At 46.7% G+C, this 18,613-nt stretch overlaps 1 protein-coding gene across 13 annotated transcripts in view; it reads right to left on the bottom strand.

The window, feature by feature from the left end:
• ADARB1 (adenosine deaminase RNA specific B1) overlaps positions 1 to 18,613 on the bottom strand; it is a 138,520-nt gene that overhangs the window by 60,187 nt on the left and 59,720 nt on the right. Inside the window, exon 1 of one of the 13 annotated variants that reach the window (XM_073011186.1) lies at positions 5,185 to 7,380. The exons of 10 other annotated variants lie outside the window; for them this stretch is intronic. Coding sequence is in view for 2 of the 3 variants with exons in the window: in XM_073011199.1 (XP_072867300.1) it covers positions 2,187 to 2,286 (100 nt within the window). In the remaining variant the exon portion in view is untranslated. Of the gene's footprint in view, positions 1 to 2,186; positions 2,478 to 5,184; positions 7,381 to 18,613 lie in introns of those variants that run through there. 2 more of the 13 variants (XM_073011199.1, XM_037984930.2) reach the window with 2 other exon arrangements.

The raw sequence follows: 18,613 nt of genomic DNA, 5'->3' as shown, positions 1-18,613 counted from the left end.
ATGGGCACTAACTGCTCCCCAGAATCCTGCCCTGTGGCTCCCAGACCTCTCCCAGGTCTCGTGCTGGCAGCATCTGCCAGGATGGCAGTGTCCGCTTGATGGGGGCTCTGGCTGCTATTTAAATGGCACATTATTCTTTAGTCCTATTTTCCTGATGATTAAGCTAATCCATCTGAGGCTCACACACAGTCAACAGTCAATTATTTGCCCTGTGGAAGGGAGTAACTGCATGGATAATTCAGGAGTGATGAAAAAAATCACTGAAATTATATTGCCACTGAAGCCAACTAAAACCAGTAACTTGCTACTACATTGTTTTCATCAAATAATTACATTTTAAAAGGTGTACATTATACCAGTCTTAGAAAAAAACAAAACAAAACAAAACCATGTAACACACATGATTTACCATACCTTAAAAATATACAGTATAAAAGACTATATTTTACATCTTATAAAATTTTGCCAGTTTGGTATAACTGTGATGGCCAATCTTAATAATATCTGTAATTTTCAAAGGTATTTTTATTAGTTTCAAAGATAATGCATATTATAAAATATCAACAGCAAGAACTAACACATAACGTGATGTTGTTTAATAACACTCACAATGAACTTACTCATAGGAATGACCAAGGAATACAAGTCATTTAATATGTGGGCTTCATTGTCACATCTTATAACCCTCTCAATTTCTTATAACCTTGGTCTGAAAATGTAACATACTTGAGAGTAGTTTTCCCGCTGCAGAATGAGATTATGGAATGCATGAAAAAGACATTTTAAGCTTGAATCACAGTACATTCCAAAAGAATGACGACAGACTTATTCTTGTACTTCTCAATATTTTTCCCAACTTAAATGATTAGTGATGAGTGTCCATGGGAAAAGTGGTGGTAATGCTAAATGGAGGGTATTTGGTAAAAATGTCCTTTAGTTTTTGCCTGTGCATTTGTTTTGCCCCCTATTGCCTATCTTAGTAACATCTCAATTTCTAAAGCTTAACTGAGGAAACAAAAACAGGCCAATGCTGTGACTTCTTGAGGTGAGGGCAGAGGGGGCCGCACAGATTGGTTATACTGAGACCGCCCGTCAGTCCGGGAAAGCATCGAGGGTGTGGTATCCCCAGCCCTGGTCACAAGCAGCTGGCAGCACGGTGCCCAGAGGGCCCAGGGTCAGGGGTTACCCACTCCAGACACAGACTTCCATGAGGTGCTGTCGTCCTTGTTATATTAGCAAGGCACTGTTACACGACTGCTGACTTTGAGATGCATCTGTTCTTCTTCTTTTTAGGAAGCCACACCAAAAAACTGAGGTTAATTTTATTTCCTCAAGAGACAGCCATCTCCTGCCACAGAATGTCCCAAAGGCCCTGTGGTGGTGAAAGGCTGTGCTCCGGTCCTGTCGGGAAGGGGACGCTAAGGGGGTGCCCAGAAGACACAGAGGCAGAGGCACTGACCACACCTGTCTTCAGCTGTTCTCCGGGCTAGATACATCTTTTCACTAAGGCATTTTCTATTAATTATTTCATATTATACAAAGAGAAAAAAAAGTCAACAGCTTTTAAAGCAGCAGTTCACGTCCAAAAACCAGTAGCTTGTGATGTGTATAGTCATGGACAACTTTTGAATCTGGTTTTGAGAAAAAATAATCTAGATTTTAACAACTTAAAACATTAAGTTGAATTAAAAACTGGTATTAGCCTGGAGTGCAGAATGTAAGGAATTTGTTCTCCATCCTTTTAAAGGGGAAATATTTTCACAATGCTTGCTACAGCCTTGCTTTCTGCAGCATGAAGAACAGTTTTAATGTAGAAAAGTCATTAATGAAGAGTGCGGCAAAGGAAATCTCATATAAGCATCTATCTCTGGGAGAAAAACCTTTTCTGTGGCTCAAAGCTACAAACTTTAGGGTTTTATAAATATCTTTCCAAAGACATACTCCAGACTCTGAAGCTAAATGATTTCTATTCATGTTTACAGACATGTTTTTGAATCTTCCTTTTTAAGTGCCCCTATCTAAAATTCTATAAAATGCCAACAACAAAAAAGGCACTTAAGAAGGGAAAATAGGAAGTAACTGGCATCAGCAAGATTAATTCACAAAGTCATCTATCCCAGAAAACACTTCTGTACTGCATTAAAGACTAATGCTTCACATTGAAGAATAAAAACTAAATGAATTACCTTTCCTCTCAGAGCGCTTCTTGCGCCTCCTTTTATACCGACGCCCCATGACGCTGAAAAAGGTCCCCATGTGCAAAGGCCCAGTGGTGGACGACGCCATGCAGACACGCCAATGCCAGCGCCAGCCGGCCCCAGCCTCATTCTGTCCCTCAGTCACTCGGGGCAGCAGCACAGCGACTCACTTCAGTGTGCCGGCAGCTGCGACAACAGCAGCCCCTGCCGACCAGGGAGCCTCCTCCTTTGCCTCGGGCCCATTCATCACGCTGCAGTTAGGCAGAACTAGGCTGAAGGGGCCCAAACACCATAATGACTTCAGAGCACACCACCCAGAGGATGACATGTGACAGTTAACCCTTCAGTGCAGTCACGGACAAAACACCACGAGCAAGGGGGAGAGAATGATAGCATGAATCTTCCTAGGGAAACAAATCTCCCACAGCAAACACACCAAAGTCCTGTTTAAATGGAAATCCTAATACAAAAAATCTATCAATAAGAGAGTACAGTGTAGAAAATAAAACTGCAAAAAGTAACAGGCTACCACACAACGCAATGCAGGGGCTCAGCAGATGCCAGCTGATGAAAACAGCTCCACGGAAAGTGCAGCTGAGTGGTCAGGATGTCACCAGTGAAATCCCTGGGACAGGAAACTGCAGGCCACTGACAAACGGATCTCCCTGCTCCCAGAGAGCGCTCTTTCTCCTCTTAACTCTGTCTCCCACCAACGCCGACCTGCCTTGTTCATTACTGCAGGGCAGGGGCACGGCTCATGGCCCAGGTGAATGACGCGCAGCCAAGAGAGGGGCCAACACCAACATCTTCCCATTTTCCGCTGTGCCTGGTTTGATCAGCACTGCCAGCCTGTGACTAGCACAGTACCATGACCAGCCTGGGGCGAGCAGGGACATGCATCACACATGTACATCATACAGCACTTGGTGCCTCTGCCGCTCAGGAGCCAGCATTTAGGGCTGGCACAGCAAAACCCACAGCCTTCAGCCCCTTCTTGTCCAGAAAAATGCTGTTCAGGCCCCAAGGAGATGCTTCCCCTGAGATGGCCTGTGTCTCTGGAAAAAAAGGCAGCTACATCCAAATGCCCTGAAGATTAGGCTGTCTTGGGAGGAGTCCGATTATGGGGAGGAGGCAAGTAGAAGAAGCACTCACAGGCAAAAGAAAAAAAAGACAAATTAATTAACTAGTCAGATTCTTTCTCTTGGCACGATGCGATTACTGTCTCGTGTAACAAAGTACCTTTTCCCAATAACGGCCGGCATCCACTTTCTAATTCATTATTCCAAAGGTATACATGAATTAGTGCAATGTTTGTGACAACGATACATGGCACCTGAGGAAATTATGCCATATTAAGCAATTCTTACTACTTTTAAACTTGTGTGTGTCCAGACATACTCTGCTTAAGCATAGTGAATTCTTTTCATTTTCTATTGTCTCAGCATCTATCTGGAATATGAGCTGCACTTTCTCCTAATAGCAGCAGGGTTCAGCCAGCCTTGACACTTTCTAGTTCTACACCACACCCAAGTGGCCCAAGCCAGTACCAGAGATGAGAACCGAGAGGCATCTTTCACTCAGGCACCTGCCCACACACTTCAAGTGACCCCACTCTACTCCCTTATTTGTTCTGCTGGTTGGCTGCAGTGCTCTCTCTCTCTGCTTGACTCTTTGTTCCTGCCTTGCGTGACCCAGGGACAGAGGACTGCCCTCGTGACTCATGGCACCCTCCCTGCTCAGGACCTGTAAGTAAAAATCTTTGAACATGCTTCCCATCGTGTGGTGTGCTGAATTTGTGCCTGAATTTGTGTCGGGCTCCTGGCACGAGTGACGATCAGGCAGGAATAACCTGGACATGGATCAGACAAGAGCCACCAGGGCATCTGTCAGTACACACACAATTCAAGAGGGATCCCCCCTGGTCACAGGTGGAACAATGAGACATCAGGCCGTCCGCTAGGCAAAGCAGCATCTCATGAAAGCACTGGAAACAGCACGCCCAGCCCCTTCACTCATCATTAGGGCGGGGCTGCCAGCCACTCTGGCACTGGAACCCCAATTTAGCTGGAGGCCCTCAAAACACCATAAGACTCAGGCTCCATGTCAGCAATCAGAGAGATGTCAGACATCAGAATTATCAGTAGTTTCATTTCTTAAAAAATTATTAATATGATTTAACTAGATTTTCAAATTATTAAATTTAAAACTCAGCTTTAAACAATTTTGATTTAAACATTTCACATTAACTACTTTATGTAACTTTTAATAATTTAGAAAAAATAATTTTCTGAAAACACAAAAAATTATAATTTTTGCTTTGTTATTTACTTAAATTCAAATTTTTAATAGAAACATATTCAAATTTTGTATACTTCAAATTCAATGACATTTTTGGTTTTTTGCTTGTTTGAGACAGAGTTTTGCTCTGTTGCCCAGGCTGGAGTGCAGTGCCGGGATCTCAGCTCACTGCAGCCTCTGCCTTCTGGATTCAAGCGATTCTTCTGCCTTGGCCTTCCAAGTAGCGTGCGCCACCAAGTCTGGCTAACTTATTTTGTATTTTTAGTAGAGACGGGGTTTCACCATGTTGGTCAGGCTGGTCTTGAACTCCCAACCTCAGGTGATCCGCCCTCCTTGGCCTCCCAAAGTGCTGGGATTACAGGCGTGAGCCACCACACCTGGCCCAATGACATGTTTTATTTTTTAATCCTTTAGATCTAGTGGTAGCAAATATTTTCTGTAAAGGGCCAGAGAGTAAGTACTTTAGACTTCATGGCCAATGTCTCTGATGCACTATTTTATTTTTAACAACTCTTTAAAAAATGTAAACGCTGCACAAAAACAGGCTGTAGGCTGCCATGTGCTGGCCCTGCATTAAGCCATGAACACCAATAGAACAAGCATTATCTGAAAATGCTTAATATAAAACATAATTAGTGATTTGCAGAAATAAAAACAAAATAATCAATGTTATGGGAAACATACGCACCTATTCATCAATCATGTCTTGATCTGTTACTCATTCAAACATGAGTGGCATCTGAACAGAACACCCAGATATGCACAGTAGCAGTTAAATTCAGTGGTCTTTGATATTTTGCCAACATTAACTCATATAAAAACCGTAACTCTCCACATATTTTTTCCATCTTGAAGATGTATTTGCCGAAGATGACACAATGTATTGTATCAATAGTGCGCTGGCTTGACCTAAAACTCTGAAAGATTTAGACATGACATGTGGCCTCCATTTGAACTCTGGTGCCCTAACCACTGCCAGTGTCGGGGACAGGCCCAGGGACAGCAGGGCCACCTGAGTGCCCCCAGATGCTGTGTACAAGGAGACGGCCAGCAACTCATCAGCATGCATGGTGCAGTTGCGATGGATTTCTGCTCCAAAGGACAGAGCTGGTGTCAGGATGAGCTTCTGAGATAGAGTAAGGCAAGTGGGGAGCCTGCCGAGAGGAACAGGGGCCTAAGACAGGAACAGAGGCCACATCAGGAGCCAGCAGAGGCTGACGCATCATGGCAAGCTGCCCGGGGGCCCATGTTGTTGCACCCAGGAACATGCGGGTGTCTGGGTTGTGCAGGGCCAGACCTGAAAGGGCCTTTCACGCTGAGGTGATGTCTTTGAACTCCATCCAGAAAGCCATGGAGAGTCTGCAGGTTTGCATCCAGCGGTAAGGAAGGTGGACTGATTATGTGGGGACAGGTGAGGAAGACAGGAGAGAGGGAACAGGGGACAGTCACAGCCCTACCTCAGGCCAGTCAGGGATGAGACGGCCTAAACTCTCCCATGGTGGCATGGGTGGAGAGAGAAGCTGGGGAGGAGAAACGATGCAGAGATCTCACAAGGCCAGGGAGCTGGGCTGGGCAGCCAGGGAGAGAGAAACAACGCTCCCAGAGGACGGACGGATGTTAGAGAAAGCCGAGCCCAGCTGCTGGCGAATGCATCTGTGATGCCCGTGAGGAGCCGGGAGCTCAGATCTGCTCTACTTCTCGACTGCCGCAGAACTCAGCACCAGCTCCAGTGCTCTCAGAGCCCTGATTTTTTTTCACAAACCGACTCCTCCAACCTTCCCCTGTGGGCAGTTCACACAGGCCAGAGTCACTTTGTCACATCTCTCCTCTCTCCACCAGGTCATGGGCAAACCTTCCTGACGTACTTTATGGCATTACAGCAAAGGGGAGTCCAGGCTCTGGTGCTAAGGCAGGAGCCTTGGTGTCATCAGGTGGGAGCCTCCGCCGCCTGTCCGGATTCTTTCCTTCAATGCTCACAATACTGGGGCTGTCATGGGACAGTGAACTAGCAGTGGGGCACTTAGGGTCGGCCTGACACCCACAGGCAATCAGCCACTGGTAGCTGTGACTCCACCTTAATTCCTTTTACCCAGCTCATACCCTCACAGAGGCTGCCACGGTCCTGAGGGCTTGGGAATGGATGGGCAGGCCCCTCAGGGCATAAAGGAGTGAAAACCAAGGAGGAGGTGGGTGGGACAGAAGCTGTCTGCAAAGGCTGCCCCCACGTCTGGGGCAGGCTCTTCCGGGAAGCAGAGCCTCCGTTCTCACAGACGCTTAGCTTGTGACAGGTGCTGGGAGGGGAGGTCGTCTATTTCTGACAGTGATGCCGACAGGCCTCTGGTGTGGTGAGTTCAGGAGGGCTGTACCGCAATGCCCTGCCCATCACTCGACGAAGCCTCACCAGACAGTTGGCACAGGCTCTACAGACTCTTGCCTTCTCTCGGTGACAGAGGAGAAGTGGTGGTGGTAGAGCAGGAACCGCTGCATGGGGCTCAGAAGAGAAGCTGAGAGGATGCTGGGAGCAGAAACAGAGACAGGTGCCAGGGGCAGTATGGGAGCCAGGAAGGTTCACGGTCGCTGACCTGCATGGCTATCACAGTGAGATGGGGGACCAAGGCAAGGTCAACTGCAGAACGCGCTGAGCAACATGCAGGGTACGACTCACAGCTCTAGGGCCAGTCCAGCTGCAGGGGTCCCTCCTTCACTGCAGCTGTGTTGTTCCTGTGCCCCCAGGAGGCCTGGTCTGAGACAGATAAGATGACCCATTTTGGTAAAAGAGGCGTGTGGAAAACATCAAATCATCCCCTTCCCTCTGCAGTCTAAGGTAGCACGTTTTACAGTTTCACATTACGAGTCGCCTTGCACAAAATCCTTACCTAAGCATGCATCTGTGCACACATCTGTGCTTAGCTCCCTGCTGGGAGTTCGGGATCTCCTGTTAAATACGGATGCACAGCATATCTCCAACAGAGGAAGTCAAAAGCAACCCACAGGATTAGAACCAAGAAACCACAAAAGGGAAACATAAATGTTCTTTAATTATTTCAAATAAGAAACAATGAAACCTCTTTTGACCTATTTTATAGTAGAAATTCACTTACTGTATTTGAAAACTGTAAGTGGGAGTTTCTGTAGGTTTATTAATTTAATTATTCCCTTGCTATGCATCAAACGAGTGAGGTGCACAGTCATGAAAAATGACTCCACACTGTGATTAGCCAGGTCTGAGAAACTGAGGACTAGCCAGAAGCTCAAAAACACCAGAGCTATGAACAGACCTGGCTAAGAAGAGCTAGACACCAGGTAAGCAGTGCCGTGGCCCCTGAGGAGGGGCTGGCCAGGCCCAAGCACAGTGGCTGCTGGGACTAGCTGCATTGTGTCTCCAGCCGAGGCCCCAGGGGTCTCCTAACAGGGACAGAACCAAAGAAGAAACAATTTGAGAAGAGCCAGAACTTCTAGACAAGAAGCCAAAATTTTTATCCAGGAGAAAGCACTTAATATTGTCATGGTTTTAGGCAGTCCAGATCAAGCCAATCATACGGTAAGAAAAAAGGAAAAGACAGATGGTAAAGAGCTGTCTGAACTCTGGATTCTTTATGATGAAATTATTCTGGAGAAATAAAGTGCTTATAGAAGTTGGGTAAAAACGAGGACTGTTGCTGCCCGGTTGCTGGACACACTCACATTTTCAAAAGTCCAACTCTCTGCCTTCTCCCTCTGGGTCAGGGTTTTCATCTGATTTGGTTTCTACAGGAAGCTGAGCTCAATAGCGGGCTTTAATCTCTCTAGTTTACCCCCACACGAACCACATTCATGGAAAGAGGTGGCCAAGAGGTCAGGCCACTCCCACGGAGGCCGGTGGTATTCTGTGTCCTGCCAGCTCTACCAGGACACAGCCCTGGGAGAGTCCCAGTCCAGAGGAAACCAGGTTGCCTTGCAACTTCCTATCATCCCGTTTCCCAACTGATACATAATGCATGATTATTGTTTTCCTTGAAATGAGAAAAGTATAATTTCCCCATCTGCATTGTAACCCTTACCTTAAAAGACCAAAACTTACGGCAAGCCACAATTCAGAAAAGTATATTCAAGAAACAACTTGCAAAGTATACCTCAACACCCATACTGTAAAATCCCGGCAGAATGGATCAGGTAAGTGTGAAACCGTAACCCCATCACGGGCAGTGACAACAGCTATCTGGCCACAGGTAAAGGCTCCTAGTGAGGAGTCCACGGCTCAGTGAGAATGTGGTGAACATGCCTGGCAAAGGTCATGCCAGCTGGTTTGTGTGTAACTTTTCAGGAATCTGGCAGGTCTACTAAATGAGATATGACTTTAAGTGAAAATATGCTAAAAGCACAATCTCAAGAGATATGCCGTCATTAAAAATTAATCTGGGATTACAGTTAACATTGTGAAAGATACCATGGTAAGCTTGTTAAGAGATCCTGCCGGCATCCCCCAGCTGTGCGCCCATCCTGGGCTCTGCGCGCCACCTTGTCAATGAAGGCAGTTGTTCTGTGCTTTCTCAGATTCTGTATTTGTCAGTTAGGCATCCAGTCCTCACAGGACCAATTCTATTAAGTACGTTTTCTTATTCCTAATGCTCTGGCATTTGTGGGCCTTACAGACACAGGGAGAGACTGGCCCTCCCAGGGCTTAGAGCAGCACAGGGTTCCAGGAGGGTGGTCGGCTCTACCCACCTCCCTTAGCTAACTTCCTGCCTGCCCTAAATCACCCAAGGGCCTGGTATCAGGCAGCTAGTGATCTTTCCTACAGCCTAAGGCCCACTGGAACTGTTCACACTAGCCAGCCCTACACCGGTGCCCTGCCCTGCCTTTCCCGCTCAGGGGAAACCCCACTCAGGCTCTGTCCTGGGCTTTCCTGTGGCTCCTTTCTGCCCCTTGACTGACACCACTGTGCCCCGTGGGCCTGCTTGGAGCGAGTGCCCCTCCTCTAGGAAACGCAAGTAATAAAAGTCTCCTTTCAGTGGCAGAGGCCTCTTGGGTTCTGGTTCCTTGGTCACCTCCACATGCTACAATTCTGTGGGCACAAAGGAGACAGAACAGTTCTCAAGACCTTCTTGGTTTAACAATACATCCTTTTAGACTCGTCTATAAAACACAAAAGCATGCTAGTTTCCTGACTATCACACTGTATAATCTTGTTTGATATTTGTTCTGCATTCATATAAAAAGTTAGATTAAAATGGTATTTACATATATTTTGCCTTCATTTTCATAAAGAGATCATTTGGTTTTTTCATCAAATGACAGAGCCCAATGCAGAGTAAATCTTCCTAACATCAAAAATGCATATTTTTTGGTTTCTTGAAAGTCAGAGTAATTTAGACTCTCCCGGCATGACAAGACAAGCTGTGCCCTAACTGTGGTAAATCTGTGTGCCAGCAAGTGGAAAGGTGCCCTAGTGGGGTACTGGCTCTCTTCCTGCTTATTAATTCATTCTGCAGTCATTTCACATGAAGTTACCAGAGCTGAAGTAATGCCCTCACAACGTATCTATGGTTCTCTTCCTTTTTCTTCTCATTTCTTCTTTCTACCTTTAGGATTATTTAAGAGAAACATAAAAATAGAATGTCTGATTCATGAGAATCCAGAAACTCACAGCAGAATAGCAATGATTCACTGTATCACGTATGGTTTCTATGATGATTAAATTGACAGTTTATAATTTTAATAAGATACCTTAAAGCTCTTTTTTCCCAACTTTAAAAGTTCATCAATTTCTGACTTCAGCTGCCATGTCTTTGCAAGTTAATAACTGTTTAATTCTAGGAGAATGTCACAAATAGCCATACACCATTTAGTATCTGACATTCCTGGTATCTAATTAATTTTATTTTTATCTATGTCCTCAGAGTAAAGTTCTCAAATTTAATGTTCCCAGAATATTAATTTAGGAAAACTCTTAAAAGCATTTTTCTACTCTTATAAGAAGGGGAAAAAATGAGTTTATTAGAATTCTAAAATCTCTTTGAGAGTAATTTACTCATTATTTACATAAAATCAACACATGGGAAATTGTAACATTACTTAATGTAATATTAAAGTACCTCAGAAATGTATGTTAATAAGAAAAGTAGCAAATATTCATTCATCTACGTATTTACTGAGCATCTGCTATGTGCCAGTACTATCCTAAATGCCTGAGATACATCAGTGAACAAAAAGACGTTAACATCTACTTTCCTGGAGCTTATGTTCTAATAAGGAAAAAAAAAGACAACTGACAATGGGTGTCATAAAAGATTAAATGCCATCAAGTGTCAACGGACAACAGTGACTGTTACTCTAGGAAGATGGCTGGATGTGGGAAGGCAGTAGTGGCTATGCCATTTTGGAAAAGACTGCAACAAACTTCAAGGTGGTGAGGAAGGTGGCCATAAGACAGCTGGCAAGAGTGTTCTGGAAGGGAAGATGGAAGGTTCTAGGTAGCTGCAGCACCTGAAACCGCCCAGGAACAGCCAGGCAGCCAGACTGACAGCAGCACAGTTAAGAGTGAGTGAGAAGAGATGGAGGCCACTCTGCACATGGGACCTCCTGGGCCACAGTGAGGACATGGCAGTCACATGGTGGCAAGAGATTGTGGTAGCATCTTGAACACGGGCTTTAATCTAGTTCTGATCTAGTTTTAAAAGGAACACTCAGGCCAGAGTTGGGGACAGGGGCACAGGAGGCATGTTCTGAAGGCACTGCCCACAGGCCTCCTGGCTGCCATGTGGAATAGAAGAGAAAGGATAGGCTGCCTTCAGCCTGAGCGCCTGGAAGGAAAGAGCTGCTGAGATGGGAAGATTATGGCAAGAGCAAGGGAATGAGAATTTGGAACCTTAAGTTGTGGAGGTCTACAGACGCCTGACAGAAGATGCTGCTGGCCTTGGGGTCTGAGTCTGGAGAGCAGGGGGAAGGTGTGGGCTGGAGACACAGGTGTGGCACTCACCCATAGAGGTGAGGCTGGGTGCAATTCCTGAGTGAGGAGCATACTGCCAGGAGATTAGGAGAGGAAGAAGCAGGGAGCAAGGAAGGGCACCTGCCAAAGCAGAGGGCACAGGAAAAGTCGGTTGAGTGATGGCCACCTGCCAATCACTACACATGCATTTGCTCATTTAAACGTCATCAAATCTCAGTAAAGGAGACTGAGGTTTCAGAGCAGCGGCCTGGACATGGCTGCTATCTGTTTTACAAGCATCATAGATGCCATCTGAGCTTTGGCCTTTGTGGGTGGAGCCTGCACAGCTGTGCAGCATGGCCATGGTTTCAGCAAAGCAGTAACCAGCACAGAGTCACGAGCTGGTCCCCCTGGTCAAAGCCCTGCTCCCTCTTCTACTAGCCAAGGGCCTTAGGCAATTTCTTACCTTCTGGGCTCCTCAGATGCCCCCTCTGCAAAACACATGACAGAGCCAGGACACAACCCTGAGTTCATGGGGTACCAAGTGAGGATACTGCTTAGGCTGCAGCAGCTGCACCCCCAGTAGGCAGATACCACATGGCTCCCACCACCTCATGGGGAGGAGCCTGGCAGCCAGCTGGGCTGAGTCGCTGACCAAGGTCACATGCTGGCCATACACTAGGACCCACTCCAAACCCAGAGCTCTCCAACCTGGGGACCCACACTCCACCCTGCTACAATGCGGCCCAATTAAAGAAAAAACACAGCCAGGAGTGGTGGCTCACACCTGTAATCCCAGCACTTTGGGAGGCCGAGGCGGGCAGATCACGAGGTCAGGAGATCGAGACCATCCTGGTTAACATAGTGAAACCCTGTCTCTACTGAAAAAAAAATACAAAAAATTAGCCAGGCGTAGTGGCGGGCACCTGTAGTCCCAGCTACTTGGGAGGCTGAGGCAGGAGAGTGGGGTGAACCCGGGAGGCAGAGCTTGCAGTGAGCCGAGATAGCACCACTGCAGTCCAGCCTGGGCGACAGAGCGAGACTCTGTCTCAAAAACAAAAAAGAAAAAACAAAACTACTTGAGTTTATTTTATCAAGATTCCTTACAATATTAAGTCAAATAACATATACATATTTCTTTATATTAACACATTTCTGTTTTCTGAATGAGAATGTTTCAAACAGAACAGACTAACTTGCAACATTCCTCCACTTCTTCACACAAATGAATTCAATTAAGCTTTTTCCATTGGCTTTAAAGGTGACTTTACCAGGCAACTTAGGGTTAAAAATCAAAGTCTACACTTCTCAAATTAGTATAGTAGGTGTTCGATTTGAAAAACAACAAAAAGGCAGGAGCCAAAAAAAGGAGACACTTGACTTGAGGGACCTTAATTAGCTTCGGTAGCATAACGTGGCTTAAAGCAAGCAAGCAGCCACAGACAGTGACCAAGGGTGGCTCAGGTAACCCAGGGGTAGGTAAGGTGACCCGGAGTGGCTAAGGTGGCCCAGGGTGGCTTAGGAGACCCAGAGGTGGCTACGCTGGCCCAGGGGTGGCTAAGCGGACCCACAAACAGCTAATATGACCATGAGTGATTAAGGTGAGAGGGTGGCTAAGGTGACCAACAAATGGCTGAGGTGATCCTGGGGTAGCTAAAGGTTACTCACAGGTGGCTGAGGTAACCCACAGGTGGCTAAGGAGACCCTGTGATGACTAAGGTGACCCTGTGATGACTAAGGTGACCCTGCGGTGGCTAACATGGCCCAGGGGTGGCTAAGGCGACCCGGGGATGCTAAGGTGACCCTGGGGTAGCTCAGGTGGCCCACAGGTAGCTCAGGTGGTACTATGCCAGCAACAGAGGACGACTCAAATGTAGGAGGACTGGCATCCTCCAAGGACAGCTCCATTCCCATTTACAGACTCTGGGAAACTTTTTAAATTCTTACGAGCTCTGAATATAAATTTGATACTAAACTGAGACATACATCGACAGGTATTTCTTTAAAGATTCTTGGGCATTATTTAAAAACAATGTTTTCTATAATCAGCTATTAAAAATAAAACAGAATGCCAATCCTTTGAAATATCTTCTGTAAAACTGTTACTACATATTTAGATCAAGGGAGTATAGGCTAATTTTTTGCATTTTAACATAATTATTACCTATTTGGAATATTAAGCTTAAAACAATAGAATCACAAAATTATGTTACACAAATACCACACAAGCAAAGTAACAACCTTTTTTTTTTTTTTTTTTTTTTTGAGACAGGGTCTCACTCTGCCACCCAGGCTGGAGTGCAGTGGCGCGATCTCGGCTCATTGCCACCTGTCTCCTGGGATCAGGCAACTCTCCCACCTCAGCCTCCTGAGTAGCTGGGACTATAGGCACACGCCACCATGCCTGGATAATTTATTTTTACTTTTATTGTTTGTACAGACAGGGTTTCACCATGTTACCCAGGCTAGTCTCAAACTCCTGGGCTTCAGTAATCCTCCTGTCTCAGCCTCCCAAAGTTCTGGGATTATAGGCTTGAGCCACCACAGTCAGCCACAGTTTTTTGAACTGCAAAAGATGTGCAAAACTTCTCATTCCATAACACAATAAGCCCCTTCCACAGACTTAGTTTATCAAATTTATAAATTACTTGATAAAATTTTATTTACAATTCAGATCACTCACTGAATTAAACCAGCCATAAGCATTCCATCTCACTGCCTCATGGATCCTCTAAATGGTGAAAATAAAGCCAGGGACCAGAAAGTTTTCTGAAGGAAACGGGCTTCTGGACGCACATTGGGAATGCAAACACACACACACACACACACACACACACACGCACAGATGGTGTAAAGACAGGAGGTTTGTCCTAGTGGCCACTGCTCAGAACACCACTCAAATTCCACTGAGCCTCCGCCACTGAGTCTTAGAAGCGGCCCTACAGCACCATCTGCTGTTTTGCAGAGGTCACTCAACGCTCCATGCCAGAGCAACCAAGCCAGGAGCCACCCGGAAGCTACCACGCATGGGCAACCTGTACCTCACAGCCTGGTCCGGGTGCTCTGCTGAATACAAACCATCTGACAGGACAGCAACATCAGAAAATGTCGCCCTGGGCCCTGATGGGCAGGACACCTGCATGGGGTGAGAGGAAAGTTTGGGGGTAAGAAGAATGTTCTCTACCCCGACTGCTTGGTGGTGTGGCACTGGCACACATTTGTCAGAATACATCAGAGTGCACACTTTAGAAGAATGGCTTTTGGCTGGGTCGAGGCGGGTGGATCACCCGGGGTCAGGAGTTCGAGACCAGCCGGGCCAACATGGTGACACTCCGTCTCTACTAAAAATACAAAAACTAGCTGGGCGTGGTGGCAGGTGCCTGTAATCCCAGCTACTCAGGAGGCTGAGGCAGGAGAATCGCTTGAGCCCGAAAGGCAGAGGTTGCAGTAAGCAGAGATCATACCATTGCAATCCAGCCTGGGCATCAAGGGTGAAACTCTGTGACGAAAAAAAAAAAAAAAAAAAAGACTTTTATTGTCTGTACATTTTACCTCAGTAAATACAGTTTTAAAAAAAATCAGAAATTCCAGAAGAAAACCAATTCTGTAAGAAAGGTAAGTCTCAATTTGAAATAAAATAGAAAATACATGTATTTCAAGAAGAATGAATTAAATGGGTTCCAAGAAACAGAATGAATAAGCTGGAAAAGGCTGGAGACAGCATAAGAAAGGCAGTGGTCCCTCTCAACAAGAGGACACGGAGAGGCAGAAGTGCTGATGTTCAGGGCCCACAGGCGCATAGGGCCCCATACTACCACTCACCACGCTCGCCGTGCCCGACGGGCACCTTCCCCGCCCCACGTGACAGAGGAGGAAGTGGAGCGGGGATCGAGGCACTTGCTCGACTGCTGGATCCAAACTCAACTCGATTCCCCACTCCGCTCTACCACTCCATGCCAGGCAAGAATACAGGAAAAGAGAAAACAGAACCAAAAAATCAAGTACACCAAATCCAAGTATAAAGCAAATTAAACTGTGGCATGACTTTCAGCAATCGTCATAATAATATCAGTGCCACGTATGAATTTGGAACTTTGATTGAACCAAGGTTACAGAACAGAAAAAGTTTTCTACTTTGGTAATCCCAGCACAGTGGGAGGCTGAGGTGGGTGGATCACCTGAGCCCAGGAGTTCAAGATCAGCCTGGGCAACACAGCAAAACTCTGTCTCTACAAAAACTACAAAAATTAGCCAGGCGTGGTGGCAGACGCCTGTAGTCTCAGCTACTCAGGAGGCTGAGGCGGGAGAATTGCTTGAACCCGAGAGGTGGAGGTTGCAGTGAGCCGAGATTGTGCCACTGCACTCCAGCCTGGCAACAGAGCGAGACTCTGTCTTAAAAAAAAGGAAAAAAAAAAGAAGACAACAAACTGACAGAGCTCAGACAAACTGACACCACCGAAGAGGTGAGGGCCAGATAAGTGCTCCTGCTGCCTTCCACGCAGGAAACTGAGAGGCCGCCCAGCGCCCACAGGCCACAAGCACATGGGCCACTCAGTCTCTAGGATGACCAGCAGAGGAGCATGGCTTCAAGCTTGGTAAACTGACCCAGCGCTCACCCTCGAGCCCTTTTCCCATGCCCCTCTACCAAGGGTGCTGCAAGAATGAAAGGCTCATTTTCTCAGTCTCTTTTGTGACTAAAGCTGGCTACAAAACAATTCTGGCCAAGGAGAAAGATACAGTTCTGGCCAAGTGAAAATATGCTGGGGGCAATGCCTCTGACAAAAGGAACAGACAAGAGCTCCACTGCCTGCTCCTTCTCAGTTGTTCCTGCCTCAAACATAGATGTGATGTCTAAAGCTGCTGCTGCTGTACTGCAATGATACTGACCCAGAGCCCCAACACGGCTGAACTCGGAACTAGCTCTAGCAAACTCCTCCCTCTGGATTACCTATGACATAATAAGTGTATGTATACGTCCAAGGTGTGTAAGATACTGTGAGTCATGCTATGACTTTCACCCAGAATCAATCTAAATGATACAGGAAAAGAAGGTTGGAGAAATGTCAGGGAGCTAAATCCTCCTCCACGTGAACTAACAGTGCACAGATAATGTCTCAAGTTCATAAATCAAACCATAGCAAGTGCAGGATGCAGCCCTTTCTCTTGGTTAAGCTCCTACTATGTTGCATCCCTGTCACTTATAGCCAATCCTAATACTAATACAGAAATACAAATATCTAAAATGCATTTTAAAAAATCAGTGATGCCGCTGAGGAGGGCAAGAGCTATACTCTATTGCTTCTCATCAAAAGCCCTTCTAAGTTTGAGGGCATCGCTTCCAGAGAAATTAAAATTAAGCACAGGTCTGCTCTTTTCCTGGCACCAGCAGGCCTAGCCTCTCCCCACTCTCCGGCTCACCAGGCTTCTGGAGTCATATCCTGAGCCCCTCCTGCCTAGGGCGCCCACCTCCCATGCCATCTGCCTGGAAAACACACCTAGTTTTCCAGACTTGCTGCAACCCTACATCCATGAACCCTCCTGCCCTGCCTCCCGGGCACACCTCCTTCCGTCCCCACTTTCCTCACAGTGCCACCATCATCACAGGATTCCTCCCTTCCACACCCACCGGCCGTTCACACACAGCAGGCAGAGACTGCGTCTGAACCCTCAGTGCCTCAATCAGACGCAAGGCAGAGGCCGACCTCTGTCACTGAATGCAGACATCCTCACGCCGCCCTCTGCAGAGACTTCAAATGTATTATTTTAAATTGGATTGATGGGCCTTCACTCATCAGGGTCACTAAAGCATAAAGCTCCTGCCACACCCGAAGTGCCACTCATGCACCCTCAGACCAAGGAATGGCGGCCAGGGGGCAGGAATGGCCAAGAGCCCCACCCCCACCACCAGCATGGGTAGGCATAAGTTAAGAAAGGGGTTAGAAGTCATCCGTCTTCCAGAACTCTCCACATATCAGGATCACAATGGGCTGCAGGCTGGAACCTCGGCCTCCAGCGCCTTACGTGGGGGAATCTGTCCACAAGAGGGAGCTGCTGTGTCACTCCAAGTCCCTCCACGTAGAAAAAGCCTTCGGGAAATACTGAAGAGAAGTAAATTCAGATTGTCCTGGATATACACATGAATCTTCTCACTTCTTTCCTTTTACACACACCAGTCTTCAAGGTATCTGGATTCATTACTTTTAGTTCAGTCATGCTCAGAGCACAACAAAGCTAAAAAAAATTACCAATTTCTAAGAACTTCAGATCTTTATGATTTTACACTCAACAGTGTATATTTTGTTAAATTCTTATCTATTCAAGTTATACATCTGTGGTTAATTGTGCACTTCTTCAGAACCTTAAAAATCACATATAAACTGGGAATCCAACCACTTCTTAGGAATTTATTTAACTTCATGCTGTTTAAACCAAGATTTACACAGATTATTTCTTATGTTTTAAGTGGAAAACAATCCCAGTCACAAACTCCCTTGTTCCACACCTACCAGTGTCCCTGGCCCCTGTGGACACCAGCTGGGGCGGGCTTCTCCCTGCAGCGCACCCACCAAGCAACCTGGGGGAGAGCGGCCGGGTACCTACTCTGGGTTCAGGAACACCCCTGCTCTCCCAGCAGTCGCTGGCTGGCGGGGCAGCTCCACTGTTTTCTACCTCCCACTAGCTGTCACCACAGGACTGGTCTGTCCCCACATTTGTCCCCAGGCCTCGGTCAGTGCCTCTCCACAGGGGCTCAGTACATGTCTGTTGTTAAAGGAATGACTCTCTCTTGAGCACTGCTACAGGTTCTGAAACGTGATGCCGGGTATAGCAAACACCATGACTCCACAGCTCACTTCACAAGCAGCAGTTCCACTTAATTGCACCACTTGATGTTATTTTCCCTGTAGTCTCAGCTACTCTGAGACTACAGGCTGGTGTATCTTAGTTTTTCCCTGTCATCTCAGCTCAGGCTGAGGCCCCAGGTCTGAGTAAGAGTGCCAAGGGTCCCCCTGTTTTTAAGAGCAGGGTCTCCCTGCCCACTATGTAGAGCTTGCTGGAAGACTGGAAAGCAGGGCACCTGACAGGAGGCCAGAACCAGAGCTCAGAGACCAGTGGACTTGTCCTAAGAGAGCGAGTCCTCATGGCAGCCAGCCACCAAGCAGGGGAGGGAGTGCATGGTCCTCCACTCCTTCCCCTGGTTTTACTCCCCTCC

The sequence above is a fragment of the Chlorocebus sabaeus genome, chromosome 2, assembly GCF_047675955.1.
Source record: "Chlorocebus sabaeus isolate Y175 chromosome 2, mChlSab1.0.hap1, whole genome shotgun sequence".
NCBI classification, from domain to species: Eukaryota; Metazoa; Chordata; class Mammalia; order Primates; family Cercopithecidae; genus Chlorocebus; species Chlorocebus sabaeus.
This window is presented reverse-complemented; position numbering and strand designations above follow the sequence as displayed.